General features: G+C 46.0%; 1 protein-coding gene across 1 annotated transcript in view; it reads left to right on the top strand.

Annotated features, from left to right (window-relative positions):
- The first annotated feature begins 1,421 nt into the window (after positions 1 to 1,421).
- Positions 1,422 to 22,366, top strand: part of SYT16 (synaptotagmin 16) — a 150,923-nt gene continuing 129,978 nt past the window's right edge. The window contains exon 1 of the mRNA XM_054027271.1: positions 1,422 to 1,465. Within this exon, the coding sequence (XP_053883246.1) occupies positions 1,453 to 1,465 (13 nt within the window). The 5' untranslated portion in view covers positions 1,422 to 1,452. The remainder of the gene's footprint in view (positions 1,466 to 22,366) is intronic.

Below are 22,366 nucleotides of genomic sequence, written 5' to 3'. Positions count from 1 at the left end.
AAGATTCACAACACTCGGCCAACATTGGAAAAAATTTCCTTTCTTAAGTTGCAGTCTGATCTGGTGAAGCACTCTCCCCTGGACATAATTAATCCACCTCGACGAGAGGCAGAAGCTATGTTGATAAAAGAGTGTAGACACCGCATTAAGTCGATGTAAGTTATGTCATTCAGGGGGTGATTTTTACACCCCTGAGCGATGTAACTTACTCATGTCAACTTAAGCAGTAGCGCAGACAAGGCCTAAATTTAATGTATTTTTATTAGAGCCGGATGAAAACCAGACATAAATAATTGTGAATATTTCATCAAAATTTTTCTCCTGTTTTTTTGGGTCAAAATTTGAAATCTGAAAATTTTCAACCACCTTTATTTTTTTAGCTGGCCGAGGGGCCATTTGTGTGGGAGGAATGACTCTATACAGGTCAGTTTCAACTCGCAGAGTTCCTCTGGAGCAAGTGGGGCAAAGATCTAGGGAAAATACCTTGCTCTACACACCTACGGAGTCCAAATATAAAAGAAGTTTCTACAAAGCTGGGGGAAGAGGATAAGGATGCTGCTTTTTAGGCTCAAATCCCTCACCCCCCCAGAGACCCCATGTCACAGGGTGGCCGACTCTTTAAGGGGCGTCAGGGCCCACTCTCCCCTCTTAAGGAGAAGGAACCAGTCTCCTGGATGGATGGCAGCTAACTGACTAATGGATCTGATCAAAGGCTACAAAGCTCAGTCTGAAGGAGAGTGCTCCTGGCCAGAGATGCTAGGCGGGCTGCTGCCTGGCTTACGTACACAGGCCTCAGACGGACGGCGGTAGGACTCCTGACCCAGGCAGAGCAGCACCCCTCCCGCTAGCACCCCTCTCCCTCAGAGCCGTCTCCCTCTAGGGCCACCCTCTTTCTAGCTGAGCGCTGATGGCCTTTTTGGGTGCAAGGCCAAACAGCCACCCCGGCAGCTGATTGTGCACAGGTGAGCAGTGGCTTCCTCCTAGAGGCCCCTCAGGGACAGCCTGGGCCCTGCTCCCCCTACCAGGAGCCTGAGCCCCCCCCCCCCCCTTCCCTCACCCGCAGGGGCTTTCCCAGAGGCCAGGAGCGGCCTGGCTAGGGGATGGGTGGGGCCCGCCCCAGCAGAGGCTCAGGCAGCAGCGGTCCCCAGCCCTGGCCCTTGTCCCCCGCTGCGCTAAACCGGCCCCTGGGCGCTGCTCGTATGGGGGGAGGTGGCCGGCGGGCCGGCCCCGATTCTGCCCAGGAGCCCCCGCGCTGGGCCATGGCTGGTGACCCCGTGCAATGGGCCGGGCGGGCGCTGCAGGGCGGCGCCGCTGGCAGGTGTGGGATGCTCGGCGTGCGCCGGCCGGCCGGGGCGGCTGCTGCGTGTGTGCGCGCCGCGCCCGGGCTGCGGCGTCTGGCCAGGCGGCGCCGGGAGCCGGCGGGGAGAGACGCGCTCGGCTGCGGGCTGGGCCATGGCGGCCGACAGTAAGTGCGGGGGCCGGGGCTCTGCCCCCCCTTCCCCTCCGTCGGGGTGTCAGCGCCGAGGGCGCAGGAGACGCCTCTGTCCCGGCCGGGGAGCTGCGGCGATGGCTGGCTGGGACCGGGGGAATCGGCCTGGGCAGGGATGAACCCCCAGCCCTGCCTCTCTACTGTCCCCTTAGCGTAACCTCCCTCCGCCCAGCCCTAGTGCCAGCTGCTCTGGCCCTCCCCAGCCCGCACTCCAACACCAGCCTGTCCCGGCCCCAAGCCCTGCCACCCCCACCCCTCTGCCCAACCCCTTCCGGCCTCAAACCCCTCAATCCCCAGTTCCTCAATCCCCTTTGCCCCCATCTGCCTGCAGCCCTCTCTGCGCCCCCAACCTCCCTTAGCCAGGCTGCAACCCTCCCTCCTCTCAGCCTTCCCACTCCCCCTGACTTCTACACCCTTCTGAGCAATGGGGAGCTCTTCTCTTCCTCTTCTTGGGGGAGAGGGAGAATTCACTGGCATGTCCCTGGCCCTTTGCCTTCCCCTTTCTCCAGTTCTCTTCCCCTGCCCTCCACCTGCTGCTAGGCATGAAAACTGCCTGGGCTTTATAGGCAGGGCTCAGGGAAGCCCTGCTTAAAAAGGCAAGATTTTCCTGTGGTCAGTGGATGCCCCACCAGAGCAGAGAGAAATGTCTCCTGGTAGGAGAAGGGTTTCCAGTGATAGTGATGTTGGCTGTAAAAGGCAGGGCCTAACACTGAACTTTTGCTTTTCGGGCCCATCTTGCTGTTAGAATGAGGAAAATCAGGCCAGCCCAGTTCAGCTACCTGCCAGGAAGAGGGTTTTTTTTTTATGGCTGTGATTTTATATTTCATTTTATTTGCGAGAATAAGATTTAGGCCCAAAGGCATTGATTGACTTCTACATTCGGGGGGTGGGTGTATGGGGGGCAAATTCGATGCCTGCCTGAAGCTTGCAGTTTGGGGGGCAATGCCCCCCTGCCTCCTCAAACTACACCCATGCTTAGGCCTATCTGTTTAGTTTATGCCCCTAAAAGTGGGTTACCTCACAGCCTAGCTCAGATGTTCTCAATCTGTGGCCCAAGGACTGCTTGAGGCCCAATCAGTACAGAGCTGCGGGCCATGTGATATTCTCAGGGCCATACACGTAGTATTAGATACAGCCCACATTAACACGTTGTGGGCCGCATATGTGATCCACAATGGTAAATAGGTTGAGATCCACTGGAGCTCCTGAGAGACAGGACTGCCTCTTACTCTTTGTGTGTATAACTCCTAGCGTGATGGGATCCTGATCTCTGCTGCAGCCTCTAGAGACTAACTACTAATAATGGTCAGCTTCCCTTTTGTCTCATCTGTTACAGTTGTTGCATAGTGACAGGAACGGTCTAGGCTTAAGTTTTGGCTGCAGTAGTTTTATATGCACACATGTGATATCCACCTCTGTTAGTTGATATAAGCCACTCTAGTGTTTGGTCACCAGGTTCTGCGCCGTGCCACCTTTGATTCAGGGCAGTACTCTTAGCTTTTAGAATCACCATCCCAATCTTTGTCTTCATATTTTATACAGAAACAGACATTAATACTTGTTAAAAGGTGTTTAACTGATCCATTGCATATGGCCTGATTGAAGAATTGTGTTTGAAAAATAATACAGAATTCTTTAAATGATGGTATGTGTCAAGTTATGGTCGAGAACAAAAACCTGACTTTGAGCTTTTTTGAAAGCAATTAGACTATTCAGGGAATTTATTTCCCTCTGCCTTTAACTGTACAGTGATAGTTAAATATGTCTGCTGTTCCTTGATTTCTTTCAAGAGCATCTCCCTCAGGACAGATTGTCTTGGGCAAGGCCCAGATGAAATGCAGATTGTTGTGCACTGCTTTTATTGAGGCCTTAGAAGAATTATGGAATGACCTGATTTGTTCAATTTTATACGACAACTTTGTCAAATGCTGGCTTTCCTCTTGTTGCTTTTATAAGTTAGCTGGGACCTGAGGGCAGGTCGGTGCTGAATACATAATTAAAAATTATCTTTATCATATTTTAGAATATTTTACAAATATATGAAAATACAAAGGGCCAGCTTCTCGTCCCCAGAGTGGCTGCTTTGCACTGCCCTGGCAGCACAAATGTGAGATGTACAGATATCAATATGCCTTGAATCTACTATTAATAACTATCGAGCCTTCAGTCCCTTAAATAAAAAAAGCTATCCCTCTATTACTCTCATCAAAAACACAAACAAGATCACAAGATGTACCTTTGTTTGCCTCTAACATCTTCCTCCAGGAATAGGAAACGGGATGTGTAAACAAAATCATCAAGTTATTGTTTGTTACTTGGGCAAGAATCTCATAACATATATGAAGGCAAATGTATCTCTTTCCCTCTGACTAGCTAAAAAGAGCCTCTCACCGGCTGACAAACCAGGGTGACATCTTCTTGGCCTGTGCAGAGTGACCCATTGTGTCCTTTAAGTTAATCAAGTTATAGAGATGAGTTGAGAATTTTAAATCGGTTAAGAATAGCTAGTGGAGTGACCTACAGACAGACAAAGGCTGTAGGGGTCAAGCTTGCTGTATCTTTCGCCGCCCCCCCCCCCCCCCCGTTAAGTTGTCTGCCTTATTAATCAGATATACATCCCTCTGTATGCAGATGATCTGCTTTGTTTCTTTGATATGATGTCTCTTGTTCTGTTGTAATCCCTGAAGGATATAAAATAAAAGGTATTAGTTATAAATAAGGAATGTATGGACTATGTCCACTAAATTTAGAAGAACTAAAGGCTTCTGTTGGTTTTTTTCTTAAATGTTTGTTGCAGTCTGCAGATGGTATAAATTATATGGCAGCAGAAAGAAAGATACGATTGAAAAATATCATCACCTAACCAGTGTATAACTCTGCAGTAGTAAAATAAATGGTTTAAAAGTGGTGTGTGTGTGTGTGTGTGTGTGTGAAATTCCAATTAATGGTCTGGGTTAATAGAGAAATACAATCCTTGAAATGAATTAAACTAGGGCTGTCGATTAATTGCAGTTAGCTCATGCGATTAACTCAAAAAAATTTAATTGCGATGAATCGCATTGTTAAACAATAGAATACCAATTGAAATGTATTCAATATTTTTGGATGTTTTTTCTACATTTTCAAATATATTGATTTATATTACAACACAGAATACAAAGTGTACAGTGCTCACTTTATAGTATTATTTTTTATTACAAATATCTGCACTGTAAAAATGATGAACAAAAGAAATAGTATTTTTCAATTCATCTCATACAAGTAGTGTAGAGCAATCTCTTTATTGTGAACGTGTAACTTACAAATGCAGATTTTTGTTTGTTACATAACTGCACTCAAAAACAAAACAATGTAAAACTTTAGAGCCAACAAGTCCACTCAGTCCTACTTCTTGTTCAGCCAATTGCTAAGACAAACAAGTTTGTTTACATTTACAGGAGATAATGCTGCCTGCTTCTTGTTTACAATGTCACCTGAAAGTGAAAACAGACGTTCGCATGGCACTTTTGTAGCCGATGTTGCAAGGGATTTACGTGTCAGATATGCTAAACATTCATATGCCCCTTCATGCTTCGGCCACCATTCCAGAGGACATGTTTCCATGCTAATGATGCTCGTAAAAAAATAAAATGTTAATTAAATTTGTGACTGAACTCCTTGTAGGAGAATTGTATGTCTCCTGTTCTGTTTTACCTGCATTCTGCCATATATTTCATGTTATAGCAGTCTTGGATGATGACCCCAGCACATGTTCATTTTAAGAACACTTTCACAGCAGATTTGACAAAACGCAAAGAAGGTACCAATGTGAGATTTCTAAAGATAGCTAGAGCACTTGACCCAAGGTTTAAGAATCTGAAGTGCCGTCCGAAATCTGAACGGGACGAGGTGTGGAGCATGCTTTCAGAAGTCTTAAAAGAGCAACACTCAGATGTAGAAACTACAGAACCCAAACCATCAAAAAAGAAAATCAACCTTCTGCTGGTGGTATCTGACTCAGATGATGAAAATGAACATGCGTCGGTCCGCTCTGCTTTGGATCGTTATCAAGCAGAACCCATCATTGGCATGAATGCATGTCCTCTGGAATGGTGGTTGAAGCATGAAGGGACATATTAATCTTTATTATATTAATCACAATATGCCAACATTTTTATGGCTGACTTAGAACAACGCTTCCTTAGCTCTCGTCCCCTAACGCCCCTACTCTACTTGCGCTACATTGATGACATCTTCATCATCTGGACCCATGGAAAAGAAGCCCTTGAGGAATTTCACCATGATTTCAATAATTTCCATCCCACCATCAACCTCAGCCTAGATCAATCCACACAAACGGTCCATTTCCTGGACACTACTGTGCTAATAAGCGATGGTCACATCAATACCACCCTATACCGGAAACCTACTGACCGCTACACTTACCTACATGCCTCCAGCTTCCATCCAGGACACACCACAGCCAAGCTCTAAGATATAACCGCATTTGCTCCAATCCCTCGGATAGAGACAAGCACCTACAAGATCTCTATCAAGCATTCTTAAAACTACAATACCCACCTGCTGAAGTGAAAAAACAGATTGACAGAGCCAGACGAGTACCCAGAAGTCACCTCCTACAAGACAGGCCCAACAAAGAAAATAACAGAACACCACTAGCTGTCACCTTCAGCCCCCAACTAAAACCTCTCCAGCGCATCATCAGAGATCTACAACCTATCCTGAAAGATGATCCTTTACTCTCACAGATCTTGGGAGACAGACCTGTCCTCGCTTACAGACAACCCCCCAACCTAAAGCAAATACTCACCAGCAACCACACATCACTGAACAAAACCACTAACCCAGGAACCTATCCTTGTAACAAACCCCGATGCCAACTCTGTCCACATATCTATTCAAGTGACATCATCATAGGACCTAATCACATCAGCCATACCATCAGGGGCTCGTTCACCTGCACATCTACCAATGTGATATATGCCATCATGTGCCAGCAATGCCCCTCTGCCATGTACATTGGCCAAACCGGACAGTCTCTACGCAAAAGAATTAATGGACACAAATCTGACATCAGGAATCAAAATACTCAAAAACCAGTGGGAGAACACTTTAACCTGTCTGGTCATTCAGTGACAGACCTGCGGGTGGCTATATTACAACAGAAAAACTTCAAAAACAGACTCCAAAGAGAGACTGCAGAGCTAGAATTGATATGCAAACTAGACACAATCAACTCCGGTTTGAATAAGGACTGGGAATGGCTGAGCCATTACAAACGTTGACTCTATCTCCCCTTGTAAGTACTCTCACACTTCTTATCACACTGTCTGTACTCGGCTAGCTTGATTATCACTTCAAAAGTTTTTTTTTTCTCTTAATTAATTGGCCTCTCAGAGTTGGTAAGACAACTCCCACCTGTTTATGCTCTCTGTATGTGTGTATATATATCTCCTCATTATATGTTCCATTCTATATGCATCCGAAGAAGTGGGCTGTAGTCCACGAAAGCTTATGCTCTAATAAATTTGTTAGTCTCTAAGGTGCCACAAGTACTCCTGTTCTTCTTTTTGCGGATACAGACTAACACGGCTGTTACTCTGAAACATATTAATCTTTAGCGCATCTGGCATGTAAATATCTCGTGACGCCGGCTACAACAGTATCATGCGAACTGCTGGTCTCACTTTCAGGTGATGTAAACAAGAAGCGGGCAGCATTATCTGCTGCAAATTGTAACCAAATTTGTTTGTCTGAGCGATTGCCTGAAGTAGGACTGAGTGGACTTGTAGGCTCTAAAGCTTTACATTATTCTATTTTTGAATGCAGTTATTTTTTTGTACATAACTCTACATTTGTAAGTTCAACTTTCATGATAAAGAGATTGCACTACAGTACTTGTATGAAGTGAATTGAAAAATACTATTTCTTTTGTTTTTTTACAGTGCAAATATTTGTAATAAAAATAAATACAAAGTGAGCACTAAAAGAACAGGAGTACTTGTGGCACCTTAGAGACTAACAAATTTATTTGAGCATAAGCTTTTGTGGGCTACAGCCAGGGCCGGCTCCAGGCACCAGCTTGTCAAGCAGGTGCTTAGGGCGGCCACTCCAGAGAGGGGCGGCACGTCCATCTATTCGGCGTCAGTTCGGCGGACGGTCCCTCACTCTGGCTCGGAGCGTAGGACCTCCCGCCGTATTGCCGCCGCAGATCGCGATCACGGCTTTGCTTTTTTTTTTTTTTTTTGGCTGCTTGGGACGGCCAAAACCCTGGAGCTGGCCCTGGCTACAGTCCTCTTCTTCGGATGCATAGAATGGAACATATATTGAGGATATATATATACACATACAGCGAGCATGAAAAAGGTGGGAGTTGTTTTACCAACTCTGAGAGGCCAATTAAGTAAAAGGAAAAAAAACTTTTGAAGTGATAATCAAGCTAGCCCAGTACAGACAGTTTGATAAGAAGTGTGAGAGTACTTACATAGGGAGATAGATTCAATGTTTGTAATGTTTTTTTTTTCCTGTTACTTAATTGGCCTCTCAGAGTTGGTAAGACAACGCCCACCTGTTCATGCTCTCTGTATGTGTATATATATATCCTCAATATATGTTCCATTCTATGCATCTGAAGAAGTGGGCTGTAGCCCACGAAAGCTTATGCTCAAATAAATTTTGTTAGTCTCTAAGATGCCACAAGTACTCCTGTTCTTTTTGCGGATACAGACTAACACGGCTGCTACTCTGAAAAGTGAGCACTGTACTCTTTGTATTCCGTGTTGTAATGTAAATCAATATATTTGAAAATGTAGAAAACATCCAAAAATATTTAAATAAATGGTATTCTGTTATTGTTTAACAGTGCGATTAATCGCAATTAATTTTTTTTAATCGCTTGACAGCCCTAAATAAAACACACACAGCCTGCAATGAAGAAAGGATGAAAAATATTTGTACACTGATGCCATCTTCTAGAAGTTGAAGAAAGCAACAGAGAACTTGAGAGAGCAAAAACATGAGAACCTTTTTGGCAAATTCCAATAGAAATAAGAGATTTGCCCCTTCCAACGATTCCTGAAAACAGGGTATAAAATTGAGGTCACTGTGTAGGACCTCAGAGCTTGCTGAACCTGCCAAAGAAGCTGTTGAACTCGTAAAGTGCTATTAGGCACTTGGGCCAGCCATGGGAAAAGCTCTCCCCTATCACAAGCTTGCAAGGACTGAGAAGTGGTGGTGAGATTTCATTTCAGAGGTTGTATTTCTCTTGGTGGTCTTTAATAGAAGTAACTGAAAGTTTCCTTGGTGAGTCTGTACTCTTTCTAATGCAATCTCAAGGAACCATATTTTAACTAAGTGATGCTATATGCATGTTCCTACTTTGTAAATCCAAATAGATTGGCTTATGAGAGCCTCAAACAATTTTAAGTAGTTCCTTTTGGTGATATAAACTAGTTCCTCTCAAACGAAGAACAGGGAATAGCGGACGATTCATAAGAGTGCCTTAAGACAAAGTGCATTCTAACTTTTGAGAGAATTATTTGAAGTGTGATAAGTGTATCAGAAATAGTGAAGTACTGATAACTGATGATTACAATTAAATGTAGTAAGAAGTCCTGGTGATTAGTATTTTATGGTACAGCTGCTGGGCCTTGACATTGACCTGTGACAATTGCTTGCGGGACTGCATGTGTGTTTTGTGTCCAAAACATTGCTGGAATGTTTGGTATATCTAAACATGACTTATAAAACTGCTGATTATATTCCTGTGTGGTTGTTGGTGAATCAACAAACTTGTTTGGTTGAAAATAGCTGTGCCCTGATTTGAGAAACACTATTGAAGATAAAAGTTGATCTGAGAAGAACCTAACATTATAATTTGTAAGCTAATGCTCGCTGGACTATACAAAAGTGGCTAACCATATTAAATTCCATTTAGATGGTAGCTATGATATTTATCCAATTGGCAAATTGGATTTCAGCTTTAAAATCTAACTGGCACATTGGGAGTCAGTTTTTATGAATTTACCAGCTATGTTGCCAGAGCAGTTGCAAAGCTGACTGAACTGACCATCTGAGGATTCCCCCTGCATGGGGAAAGTTGTGGATGGAGTAGAGCCCCCATAGTGGCTTCTATAGCAGCAACCTCTCATAGGAGCCATTCCTGGCAGAAAGGGGGCATGACCAGAGCATCTCTATTTGTTGGTGATTCCTGGTGGCCAGCGGCAGCCAGGCATATGTTAGAGCAGCCCTGAGGCTGCTCTGATTTATATTAGTGATCCACCAATTGTCCTTTTTGTCTCAAGGATTGGGAATAAGGGGAATAAAGAGGGGCATGTATGGCAATCTTGACCCCACCTGAGGCTGCACCACTTGTCAGGGTCAGCGAGTACCAAAAAACCTGAATAATTTTAATGCATAGCTAACATTAGGGGTCTATTCCTCATAGTATTAGATCCATTCAGGGTTCATGAGACCCTCATCAAATGAAAGCTGTTCCAAGAGGGAATAGAGGAGAATTGCTACAAGAACACCAGTCTGTTTAAGGCAGTCACTTTTAAATACTAGAAAATGTTGGATGTTTCTGTATTGAAGATGAATTCCAGATCTTCTTGAAGTTTTTTAAATTGACATTTTTAGTATTTTTTCTCTTTTCTTCACATGAAGTTGATTATAACATTAATAGCTTTTTAAACACTTGTTCTGGATGTTTATTTTGAAGATGCTTGTTGTATTTACATGAATGTCTGAGTAGGTTCACAAAAAGAACAGGAGTACTTGTGGCACCTTAGAGACTAACAAATTTATTAGAGCATAAGCTTTCGTGGACTACAGCCCACTTCTTCGGATGCATAGTCCACGAAAGCTTATGCTCTAATAAATTTGTTAGTCTCTAAGGTGCCACAAGTACTCCTGTTCTTTTTGCGGATACAGACTAACACGGCTGCTACTCTGAAACCTGAGTAGGTTCAGGTAATCTTGGAGTAGGCGTGTCTCTGTGTTTTCAGACAGTTGCACAGAACATAGCTGCAAAGGACCACAGGTTTCCAAACATGTTTCTAGTTTTATACTCCTAGGAGCTGTGTGCAAATGTGACAGATTTTTAGACAATTGTTACCTGTTTTATGGGCTCAAACCTTGTTTGTTATGAAACACTTTTGTAGATGTAAAAGTAGAGTGGATTGTTTTTAAAACAATGTAAAATGCTTTGTCTTGTTTAAGAGGCACAGTGACGTCAAAAGGCAGCTTTTACAAGGACGCCTAGGAAAATCATTGCCACAAGATGTTGAAGCAAAGAGCATAGACAAGTTCGAAAACTGGAGATTTATAGAAACAACCAGAATACTGCAATTACAAGTTTTAGGCTTTGATTTTGGAAACACTCGTGCCTCTGCTTAACTTTACCATGTGAATTTAGCCTTGTTGATATCAACAGGACTATACCAGTGGACTACAGATGGGTAAAATATGTTGATCTGTGAAAATACAGAAAACTTCATGTTGGTATTCTACTTTGAGAGTGTCCATTTGACACTTCCTCTGTTGGTATAAGCTTCCTTTCCCTGTCATTTGCTCTAGTGACTTTCTCATCAGACCTGTGTTTGATAGCTGTTTTGACTATTCTTACTGACTTGGAGTTTATTGGTGCTTCCGCTGTAGAAAGATGATTCTTCTGGCTGTAATGAAAGCTACCAGTGTTTTTGAGGTAGGTCCAGTCACAGGTGACTTTTGGGGGGCTTAAGATGGAAGTTTTGTTTAAGGGTGGCAAGGGTATTTTTAATATCACAGCTAAGTATCTGCATTCTCTTCTCAGTCACACCAGTTTAGTCCACCATGAAGCGAATAGGGTTGGCACTGATGTAACTGAGTATAATTTAACCCTTAAAGTTCCAGTAAGGCTAGGTCTAATTTTATCAGCAAGTGTGGTCCTGAGATGGGAGAGTCTCCAGTGCCTACTGTTTCTGTGAGGCATGCTTTGGAGGTGAATAAAGTATCTGGAGTCCTTTAGAAATCTTGTGGATGTGGAGAAGGAAGTGGTACCATAGTTATGTTTTGTCCCAATGCGGGTCAGTGGTACCATGGCTTAGTCCCATTTGGTTAACTCCCGTATCCACTGGGCACATCAATGCACTGGACCATTCATACTCATGGACCATTCATACTCTCACTGAAAGCAGTGATGCTGGAACACTTTTTACAGTGGGGATGCTGAAAGCCAGTGGTCCCCAAACTTTTTACCTTGCACCCCTTTACTCCTGTCTGGGCGGTGGCTCGGGGGCGGGAGGGCAGACAAGTGTCAGGGTGAGCCAGCTGGGACCACAGCTGCGGGCGGGAGCAGAGCCCCGGGTGTGGGGCCGGCAGCCGGGATCCCGGGTGCGGGGCCGGGAGCAGAGCCCTGGGCACGGTCTGGTGGCAGCCGGGACCCTGTGCAAAACCTGGGGGTGCTGCAGTAGCCCCACACCTTTAGATCCCGAGCCTGTGACTGAAAGGGTCTGTAAAGGCCTTTAGTTTGAATTGGACTTAAGTGAACAAGTGGATTTATCTGAACAAGTCACCCACGGTGATGGCCGTGGGATAAGAACTTGAGCAGAATAATAATCTTTTGAGGGTGGCAGGAGAGGGAAATCCACAGGAAAATATGGGTCTGTTACAGCTCCCATCTACAGAGCCTGATTTTTTAGCTCAAGATGTGGAAATGCATTTTTTGCTCTAGAGGTCCCTGCTTCAATCCCTGGTGCCAGGCAAGATGGCTGCCGTCACATATGCATGTGCAGAGGGTGGGGATGAGATTTGGCAAATGAACACGTGCTCAAAAATTTGCAGGCAGGATTAGTGGATGTCCGTTAAAAACAGGCTGTCACTGTTCAGAACATTTGAAGTCTCACTCTCTGGTGTGGTCACTTTCCTTGTCTCTCTGGATGACATAAAAACATTAGGTTTGTGGTGTTGCTGGAGATGATTCCTGCGACTTTTGGCTAGCATGGGTAAGCACCGTGTATTGTGCTGTCTGAGAAGGGAATGCACCAGCCCATTGAATATGCATTTTTAGATACAAGACTTGAGATAAAAGACAATTGTAGAAGACTTTACTGAATGGTGTTACACAGGTCCATACAAAAATGCTTCCTTTGACTTCTTTGCAGATATCCAGTACCTGCTCAGATACCTTGATTTTTGTTGTGTTAACCATTTTTGTGTCATTTGATGTTCTGTTGACTGAATTCTCACTCTCCAACTGGAGGCTTGTGTTGTGTCTGTCTAGTGATTGTAAAGCAAATCTTGAAAAATGCCTGCTTAGTTTAAAATATTGCTTGTGATCATAGGTTCTTTTCTTAATACTCAGGACACACTGAATTTTCTGAAAGAGCTTTTGTTTGTGCTTACAATGTGTCTCCGTGGAATAACATTGAAAGGAAAACGTGGATTCAAACTTCAGTGATATGTCATTTGGAGAATATTTTAAATCACTGTTTCATTCTTGATCGGTGTTCAAATGGAAGCAGTGTTCAAAAGGAAACCTTTTGTGCAGGGGGAATTTTCATTTTTTAATTTGGCAGTGTAATCAGAATTTAGAACCCAAGGAGGACTGCTTACCCCATGGAATTAACATTGTTCTCTGTGGAAATATGCAGCCTTGTGTGCACCTCTGGAAGTAGGAGTGCAGGAGGTGTGATTATGCTGAAGAAATGGTAGACAATTAAAGGGGGTAGGCAGCATTTGTCACATTAGAGAGAGCTTAATGGGCTCCCCTGGTTGTGATATATCTTTCTCTATAGGCTCCTAAAAAGCTTTGAAAATCTGCCCCCCCAAGCCATACTAATATCTGGTGTGCACTAGCCAAAGCCACTAGGTGTGTATTGTGGTCACAGTGCATAAACTCTTTCAGTAGACTGCAGGCATTCAAATAGAATAAATATTAAGCAAAACTTTCAAGTGGATGAGACAGCTTAACATTGGCCCAGTGCTACAAGTGCATACTCAGGTGAGAAACCAAGTCACTCACCTGAATAAAGGGTTGCGGGATCGGGTTTCATGTTATGCTTTGTTTATGCCCTTGTGATTTATTCCAGATGGTGCTATCATTTCTCTAATGAGCCATCTGCAATATTCTGTAACATTTTAGTGTCTGAGTGTTCTTTTGATCCTGGTGTACAGGAGAACATCAGACAATCCGGTCTGGCTGAGTTCTTCTCCAGCATTGGTGGGCTGTAGGATTACACTAATGCAAATAAGAATGGTAATAATCACCATTGGGGAATTATCTGAAAATGCGAGGCAGCATCTACATTTAAAAGCAGCATCATTGATCCCTTATTTCCTTGAGACAGGCTGATGTCCTAATCAATGAAAGTAAGTAGCTTTCATGGTCATTTTCCTTTTGTATGATCTATTGCTGATTGCTGTTGTGCATTGAGTGATCAATTATTCATTAAGGGGTTGATTCTGATCTGTCTGGAAATAAAAAAGAGAATAACTCCCCAAATCTATCATATTTCTGCCTGCCTGAAAGCACAATTTATGCTGTTTTTTTCATACTGTTTTGGCAGATGTATCTATTTCTGGGCAGGAATTTCACATCTGTGCTTCTGTCAACTGTGTTTTGGGCTTAACCCATCAAAATGGCTGTGAATAGGTCCCACTTGTGTGTATTTTAATCTACTATGGATCTCCTTTTGGCTGCCCAATCCAGAATAGTTTCCTAAATATTTTCCTTACTAAAGGTAACATAGACCAGTACAATGACTGATGACAATGTTATATGATGAGTAAACAATTAACTGAAACTGCAGGTCCAACCAGTTTACTCACGATGCCCGAGGGTGGGAAAGGCACTGTAGATGGCATTTGCTCCATTTCTTGTCTCCTCTTCATTGCTATTGCAATCACAGGTTAGATACAGGCCAGTAATTCTGCATGCCTGACTTGCATTAGAGCATTTTGCACTGACGGTGTTTTGTGGTCTGGCTCTGTGAGGTGCAAGGCAAACCATAAGCTGGCTTTTTGCCCGTGATATGCCCCCTAGCCCAGGTTGACTCAGAGGCAGCATGTAGACACGCCTTTCGCTTTGCTGGGAAAGAGGAGAGGGGTTATGTGGCAGAAATGCTACAGTCCCCTCTTGCATTTAGTGTGCGACCCCGTCAATTCATTTGTAGGGTGACCATGTGTCCCTGAAAACTGGGATTTCCTGACTGTCCCAGTGGTAAGAGGGACAGCTTCAGGTTAGGGCTAGCATTGCATGAAAGGGATCTCTCAGCTGCTCCCTAGGGCAGGGTTGTTTTGTCTTTCTGCAGCAGCCCTTCCTTTTCCTCTGGTAAGATGACTTTTTACACAGTAGGCATACATACCCTTTATTGGGCTTGTACAACCTAGAAGGGTGGGGATATGTTATTACCCCTTAGATTTCTCATTAACTGAGGAGTATCGTCCATAATGTATCACTCACAGATGGGAAAAACGCCGCATGGGTGGAGTGTCACCCTCCCCCCCTCTTCCCCGCCCACACACAAGCAACAAAATAACAAATCTGGATTTGGCCCGTACAATCTGATTGAGCTGAAAGATGTGTAAAATCACAGGCACACAGGCAGCTCCATATTGGCTGCATGTCTGAGGAGGTATGTGAGTGCTGGTCCTGCACCAAGTGTAGTACACAGAATATAGTGCGCTCCTGACTGGCTTCCCTTCAAAGGGTTGCATGGGAGGCCTAGTCTACACAACAGAGTTAGGTTGCAGTAAGTTGCTTGTGCATCAGAATTCTGGGTCTAAAGGTTAGAGCTTTTGTTGGGGTTTTTTAAATAGTTTTTCTGAGCACGCATGCACAAACACACACTCGCACAGTTACTCGTTCTTGAAATATTGGCTATAAAATCAGTGCTGTTTGTTCTTGTCATTATCTGAAAATCTCCCTGCGGTGTTCACAAACCACAGGCTTGGATTCTCCCCTGTAGTGCAGCTGTTTTAGTTCCAATAGCCACCAGCAGCGTGCATCCTAAAGCCAGGGGAGTTGATCACAGGCGCATCGCCCCAGCATAGGGAGATCACCAGCAGTACGGAGCTCGGTAAGTTAGAGCAGATCTCATTCCCTAGCGTAAAGGGAACCCCCCAACTCCTGGCTGGCTTAAAGGTGTCATAGTTGGCTCTAGGGGCACCTGGAGTGTGTGTGGGGCGGGGGAAAAGGAGGGAGGGATGGTTAGGAGGGCATAAGGCAGGAGTACACAGAGCTCTAGCTGAAACTGCCAGCAGCATAATTTAGAGCAGTTTAGGTATTGTTATGCTAACTTCAGTGGTTCTATGAGCTCATTATAGGACCACTGTGGGCACCTGAGGATTGGCTAGATCATTTATGCTTTGACCCTGTCGTCCTTCCACATCCGACACATCCACTCCTACGCTAACGGACCCCCTATGTTTAGGTCACCTTTTCCACGGCCTCTGCCCGGCTGTGCGAAGTGTGAGGCTCCAGTTCTCTTTCTAACTGTCAGAGCATGTGTGTCTAAAATCAGTTGTTGTTCTTGGGTATGAAGGATAGATTTAATTTTTTCCAGTTCCTTAGTAGGTTCTTTCTAGCTCTCTCTTTAGAGAGAGTCTGTCTCAGCACTGCTCACTCACTGGGAGTCGTCCATTTGTTTGTCCTGTTACAAGTATTCCTTTGGGATCCCTGTTGGTGTAGTGGCTAGAGCACTGGACTGGGACTCAGGAGACCTGGGTTCTGTTCCTGGCCCAGCTGCTGGCCTGCTGGGGACCTTGGGCAAGTCGCTTCTCCACCTCGTGGCTCAGTTTCCCCATTGATGAATAATACTGACCTTGTTTATAAAGCACTTTGAGATCTAGGTATTATTAGTCATTGGAGGAAGATTAATTAAAATCCAATAAATAATCACAGTGGCTTTTCCAGAAAAGAGGCTGGCCAGGGTTATAGTGTTGCCAACCCAAACATTCAAAAATTGTGAATCTATTCCCCCAAAAATCCCGAGGTTTTAAATAGTGATACATTTCAGGTCCTTCCGGTTTTTGAGCCTTTAGGGTTCATGTTTTCAAGCTTTACTCAGCCATACTTGTTGAAAAATTGTAAATGAAACTTACCCATGCAACAAACCTCGATGCCAACTCTGCCCACATATCTACACCATCACAGGACCTAACCAGATCAGCTACAACATCACTGGCTCATTCACCTGCACGTCCACCAATGTTATATATGCCATCATATGCCAGCAATGCCCCTCCGCTATGTATATTTGCCAAACTGGACAGTCACTACGCAAGAGGATAAATGGACACAAGTCAGATATCAGGAATGGCAATATACAAAAACCTGTAGGAGAACACTTCAACCTCCCTGGCCACACAATAGCAGATGTAAAGGTAGCCATCTTACAGCAAAAAAACTTCAGGACCAGACTCCAAAGAGAAACTGCTGAGCTCCAGTTCATTTGCAAATTTGACACCATCAGATCAGGATTAAACAAAGACTGTGAATGGCTATCCAACTGCAGAAGCAGTTTCTCCTCCCTTGGTGTTCACACCTCAACTGCCACCCTCCCTGATTGAACTAACCTCTGGAAATTTCCATTACTTGCATCTGAAGAAGTGAGGTTCTTACCCACAAAAGCTTATGCTCCCAATACTTCTGTTAGTCTTAAAGGTGCCACAGGACCCTCAGTTGCTTTTTAAATGAAACTTGAGATTCTCATGTAATCACAAGGCTTCAGGACCTGAGGCTTTATTAAAAACAGCACATTTTGTGAGACTTATGACAGAATCATGAGAGTTGGCAACTCCAGGGTTATTTAAACAGTCGGTGTTTTGGGGCCTGATCTTTCACAGTCCTGAGCTCAGATCCTCAAAGATATTTCGGTACCTAACTCCCAATGAAATCAATGGGAGATAAGTACCTAAATCCCTTTGAAGATCTGAGCCCGAGTACCTCCAGTAAGTTGCTGAGCGTTGGCCTCAACTTGTGTGGACTTCAGGGGGAGTTGAAGACACTTGTTCTTTGCAGAAAGTGCTCAGCACCTCACTGGATCGGGCTGCGAGTGACTGAATACTCATGTGCTTCTGAAGAGAGCTTCACAAAGAGACTTATTGCTTCTTAATGCGATACTTGGCATCTTTCCATAACCATTAACCACTATAAAATCTCACTTCAAGCCAAGAGGTACTGCAGATAGAGGGCACATGTGCACTGCCAATTTGTGCAATGTGTCTGCTGTTAATTTGATCATAATATGAACAAGCTACTTCAAAGAAGCTTGTCCTTAAGATCTCAGTGTCATCTGAAATAAACAACTTCTAATATTTTGTTTTTTTTGACTACTTAGCGTTGCCCTGAAAGAGATGAGTTGGGCAAGGGAGGAGATGGGGAGAGTTCTGAGTTACTCCAGAGAATAATTTCCCAGGAATCTGCCTGGTGGGTCTTGCCCACATGCTCAGGGTCTAACTGATCTCCATATTTGGGGTCGGGAAGGAATTTCCCCCTGGTCAAATTGGCAGAAACCCTTGGTTTTTTTTTGCCTTCCTTTGCAGCATGGGGTCATTTGCAGGTTTAAACAAATGTAAATGGTGGATTCTCTGTAACTTGAAGTCTTTTTAAACTATGATTTGAGGACTTCAGTAACTCAGCCAGAGTTTAGGGGTCTATTACAGGTGTGGGTGGGTGAGGTTCTGTGGCCTGTGATGTGCAGGAGGTCAGACTAGATGATCATGAAGGTCCCTTCTGACCTTAGTCTTATGAGGGATAATCCCCTCCCCCAACCCTGTCCTGTGAAGTCGATGCATAAAAATGCAGGAGCAGATGTCAATTTATCGACGCGTGTTCCTCTAGACCCTCTGGCTTGTGGGCGCCACTCAGCAATCTTCAGTTTGTCTGCTGATTGTGGAGTTCTTAAATAGTTTGTAGCTATGGAGATTTAAACAGTTTAGGCACATCAGGGGACAGAGTGTGTCGGCTCCAGTGCAGGCACAGGGTTAGGGAGATCTCTGTCTTGCATAGCCTGGATGAGGCTCAGCAGTAGCTGTGCTTGGGGGAGCACAGTGGCTGGTCTCTCCCAGCACCTGGCATGCAGGTCATGGTGAAGGGCGAAGGGTGTGGTCAGTGCCCGGCCTGGTTCTGCACTAGTTGGCTGAGGGAGCAGGTTTCAGCAGCAGTAGGGTTACCACACGTCCGTATTTTCTCAGATATGTCCAGCTTTTTGGTTCTCAAATCACCGTCCGGGAGGAATTTCCAAAAAGCCGAACATGTCCGGGAAAATAGGGAGGCATGGTAAGCCTAGCTGGTGGGTGCTCGTGCCCCTGGTCTCCGGTACTGCCCCCATTCCAACCCCTTCCCCAAATCCCTGGCTCCGCCTCCTCCCCCAGGTGCGCCGCATTTCTCCTCCACTCCCCTCCCTCCCAGACTGGCTGAGAATCAGCTGTTTCCGCAGCAAGCCTGCGAGGGAGGGGGGAGAAGCGGAGCCACGGCTCGCTTGGGGGAGGAGGCAGAGCAGAGGTGAGCTGGGGGGAGGGCTGCAGGAAAGGAAGTAACCCGGGGGCGGGTGCAGAGGAACCCCTCCCAGCCCCAGCTCACCTCTGGCTCCGCCTCTGTCTCCTCCCCCAAGTGCGCTGCTGCTCCGCTTCTCCCCCCCCTCCCCTCTCAGGCTTGCTGCAGAAACAGCTGATTTGTGGCAAGCCTGGGAGGGAGCGGGGAGAAGCGGAGCGGCGGTGGGACACTCAGGGGAGGAGGTGGAGCGGAGGTGAGCTGGGGTGGCGGCGGCGGGGGGTGCGGTGGGGAATTTTTCCCCATGGATGCTCCAGCCCCGGAGCATCCATGGAGTCGGTGCCTATGCCCACACCCCCTGCCCTGCCCACAGCCAGCCCCTGTCCGCAGCCAGCCCTGTCTCCAGCCCCTGCCGCACCCCCTGCCCTGTCTTCAGACAGCCCCACACCCCCCTGTCTCCAGCCAGCTCTACAGCCCCGGCCCTTCCTCCAGCCAGCCCTGCACCCCCCGTCTCCAGCCAGCCCCTGCCGCACCCCCTGCCATGCCTGCAGCCAGCCCCTACCTCCAGCCAGCCCCACACCCTGGCTCCAGCCAGCTCCGCACCTGTCTGCAGCTGGCCCCACATCCACTGGTGCCCTGCAGTTCCCAGGGCAGTAACCCTGCACACCTTCTTCAATGAGGGGGGCAGGGAGCAGCTGGGACCCACACATGTGAAATGAAGCTCATTTCTAGTTCAGGCCCATCTTTTAAAAAAAGAACTTTAGGTAGGGTTACCATACGTCTGTATTTTCCTGGACATGTCAGGCTTTTTGGTTCTTAAATCGCCGTCCAGAGAAAATACGGACATATAGTAACCCTATTTAAATATCTAAAAACGTCCGGGAGGGCAGCTGCAACAGCGAAGGTTCCCCCCGCTCCCCGTGGAGTATCCTCTTTTTTGAATCTTCAAATATGGTAACCCTAAGCACCAGCGTCCAAAGGGAGTTTGCACTGCAGCACTCACTCGCTACCTGCGTGCCTTGCAGGAGAGGGAGGCCTTGTGGCTTCTGATGCTCATTCCCTCCAGAGACCCTTCCTCTGGGGCATTGCAGCTCTGTGTCACCCCCACTATGGGGCAGTGCTCATCCAGAATCCGAGGGCCCTGTGTTGTTAGTTATTTGGGAATCGAAGGTGTCAGTGTTTTGTTTTTGAGTGTGGATAGCTATAACTATACCATCATCTGCTCAGATACTGTTATCTGTGGTGGTGTTTGCTTGGCAGAACACAGTGCTGCCACCGCAAACGTTCAAAAATCAGGAGTCACCCAAGGAATCTACAGATTGGCTTAAAAATCACAAGAATGTTAAAAAATGTGCAGTCCTCTTATTTGCTTTCTGATTTCCGAGCCTTTAGGGTGGGCTTGGTTCATGTCTTTAGGCTTTTCTCTGTAACCATGAGGGCTAGAAACAGGGCCGGCTCTGGCTTTTTTGCCGCCCCAGGCAAAAAAGTCTCCCGCCGCTCCCCTGCCCGGAGCGCGGCAGGGGAGGGTGCCGAGCCTGGCCACGGGCTGCTCTCCCCGACCAGCCGGAGTGCCGCGGGGAAGGTGGCGAGCCCGCCGGGGCTCCGCTCTCCCCGGCGGCCAGAGCACTGCAGGGAGGGCGGCGAGCCCAGTCGCAGCCCCGCTCTCCCTGGCGGCCAGAGCGCCGGTGGAGGGCGGCGAGCCCACTGCGGCTCCGCTCTCCCCGGCGGCCGGAGCACCGTGCCGCCCCCCTCAAGGTGCCGCCCCAAGCACAAGCTTGGTGGGCTGGTGCCTGGAGCCGGCCTTGGCTAGAAACTTACCGTAGATTTTAAAAGCAATGAAAGCTGAGGTTCTCACTCATTTTCTGGGGCTGGAGGTCTAAAAAAACCCACCTAATATCCTGAGACTCGGGAAAAATTGTGGAAGCTGACAACCCTGGCAGCGTTCAGTAATGGTTACATTTAAAAACTGGTTTTAATAAATTTGAAAATGCATATTCCAGGGAGTTCCGGAAGAGGTAGAACCTGTGTGTGAGAACAGATGCAGGCATTGTACAGAGAACATGAACAGGCTATGGAATGCTCATCAAATTGTGTGCAAAGAAATCTATTGGGGTTTCTAATAGAGAAATGTTGAAGCGTATTCCTACTTTTCAGCTGAGTCTTATTTAGGGTGACCAGACAGCAATTGTGGAAAAATTGGGACTGGGGGTGGGGGGTAATAGGAGGCTATATGAGGAAAAGACACAAAAATCGGGACTGTCCCTATAAAATCGGGACATCTGGTCACCCTAGTCCTATTAAATGTAGTAATAGTTGTAAACTGATAGTAGAGGATGTGTACATATCCCCAAGGAAGCTGTTTTTATTAGGCAGAGAAACTGAAAAAGAGTAGGAGAAAATGGAACAGAAAAATTAGTTTGTCTTCCAGATTTAAAGCAACCTTTTCAGACAGGTTTTCCCAAATGATCTCTAAATTTGCATTGCCAGTGCAAATATTTGCTCCTGTGAAAGACAGAATCTGTGAGCATAGAAAGCATTTATACATGCTGGCTGAGTAACTAGACTTCCATCCACTTGATTTGCATGTGTAACCCTTCTGCCAAGTGGAGTCGGCAGCGAGAAGGGCCGGGGTTCGATACCTAGCGGTTCCTTTTGAACCATACAACACAGAACCAGCTCAAGCCCCACCCAGTAATCTGGGAAAATTACACACCACCCTTGGGCACCCTCTAAGAGGCAATACTTCCCCTCTCGCAAGCACAGAGTCTGTGTGTGGAAAAGAAACGTTTAATAGAAGGGGGAAAATAACCTGGCATTAACTTGGGAAAACATCACAAACAGGATTCATAAGCACAAGACCATGAAGAAAACACCCACCCCAGAGTACGTTGGGCAGTGTCCTTTGCCTCAGGTTCTCACCTTGCGGTAATAAAGTCCAAAAAACAAAAGTTCCTGTAACGTGCCCTTCCCCTCTCCCTCCACCGCACCCCATTCACAGTTTTTGTCGTTGATCAGTGAAGACCCAGAGTTCAAAAGTTCACCTCCGCATACTTGGAGGGGGCAGTGGAGGGAGGCACCTTGGTTGCTCCACCGGGCGCCTGCCGCTCCACTGCATTCTCTGGGATGTCTTGAGGTTCCACCACTTAACACAGCTTTCAATGATTTCAGCTCTCAGTAGGAGAGCTTCACTGCTAGTGCAGGTTGGGCAGTCTCCCATAGCAGGTCTAATGCTGAGACCTGGTTGTCAGTGATTTCAGCTCTGTTGATCTGCAACAAAAGACTCTCAATTGAGTCTTAATCAACTCTGTCATTACACAGTGGAGAGAGGGAGAGTCAAATGGTGTCTAGGACCCATAGGCAGAGTGCACACTACTCTGTACAAACACCTGATCCTCCCTTCCCTT

Source organism: Malaclemys terrapin, chromosome 4 (assembly GCF_027887155.1).
Source record: "Malaclemys terrapin pileata isolate rMalTer1 chromosome 4, rMalTer1.hap1, whole genome shotgun sequence".
Lineage (NCBI taxonomy): Eukaryota > Metazoa > Chordata > Testudines > Emydidae > Malaclemys > Malaclemys terrapin.
Note: the sequence above shows the minus strand (reverse complement) of the source record. Positions and strands in the feature narration are given on the sequence as shown.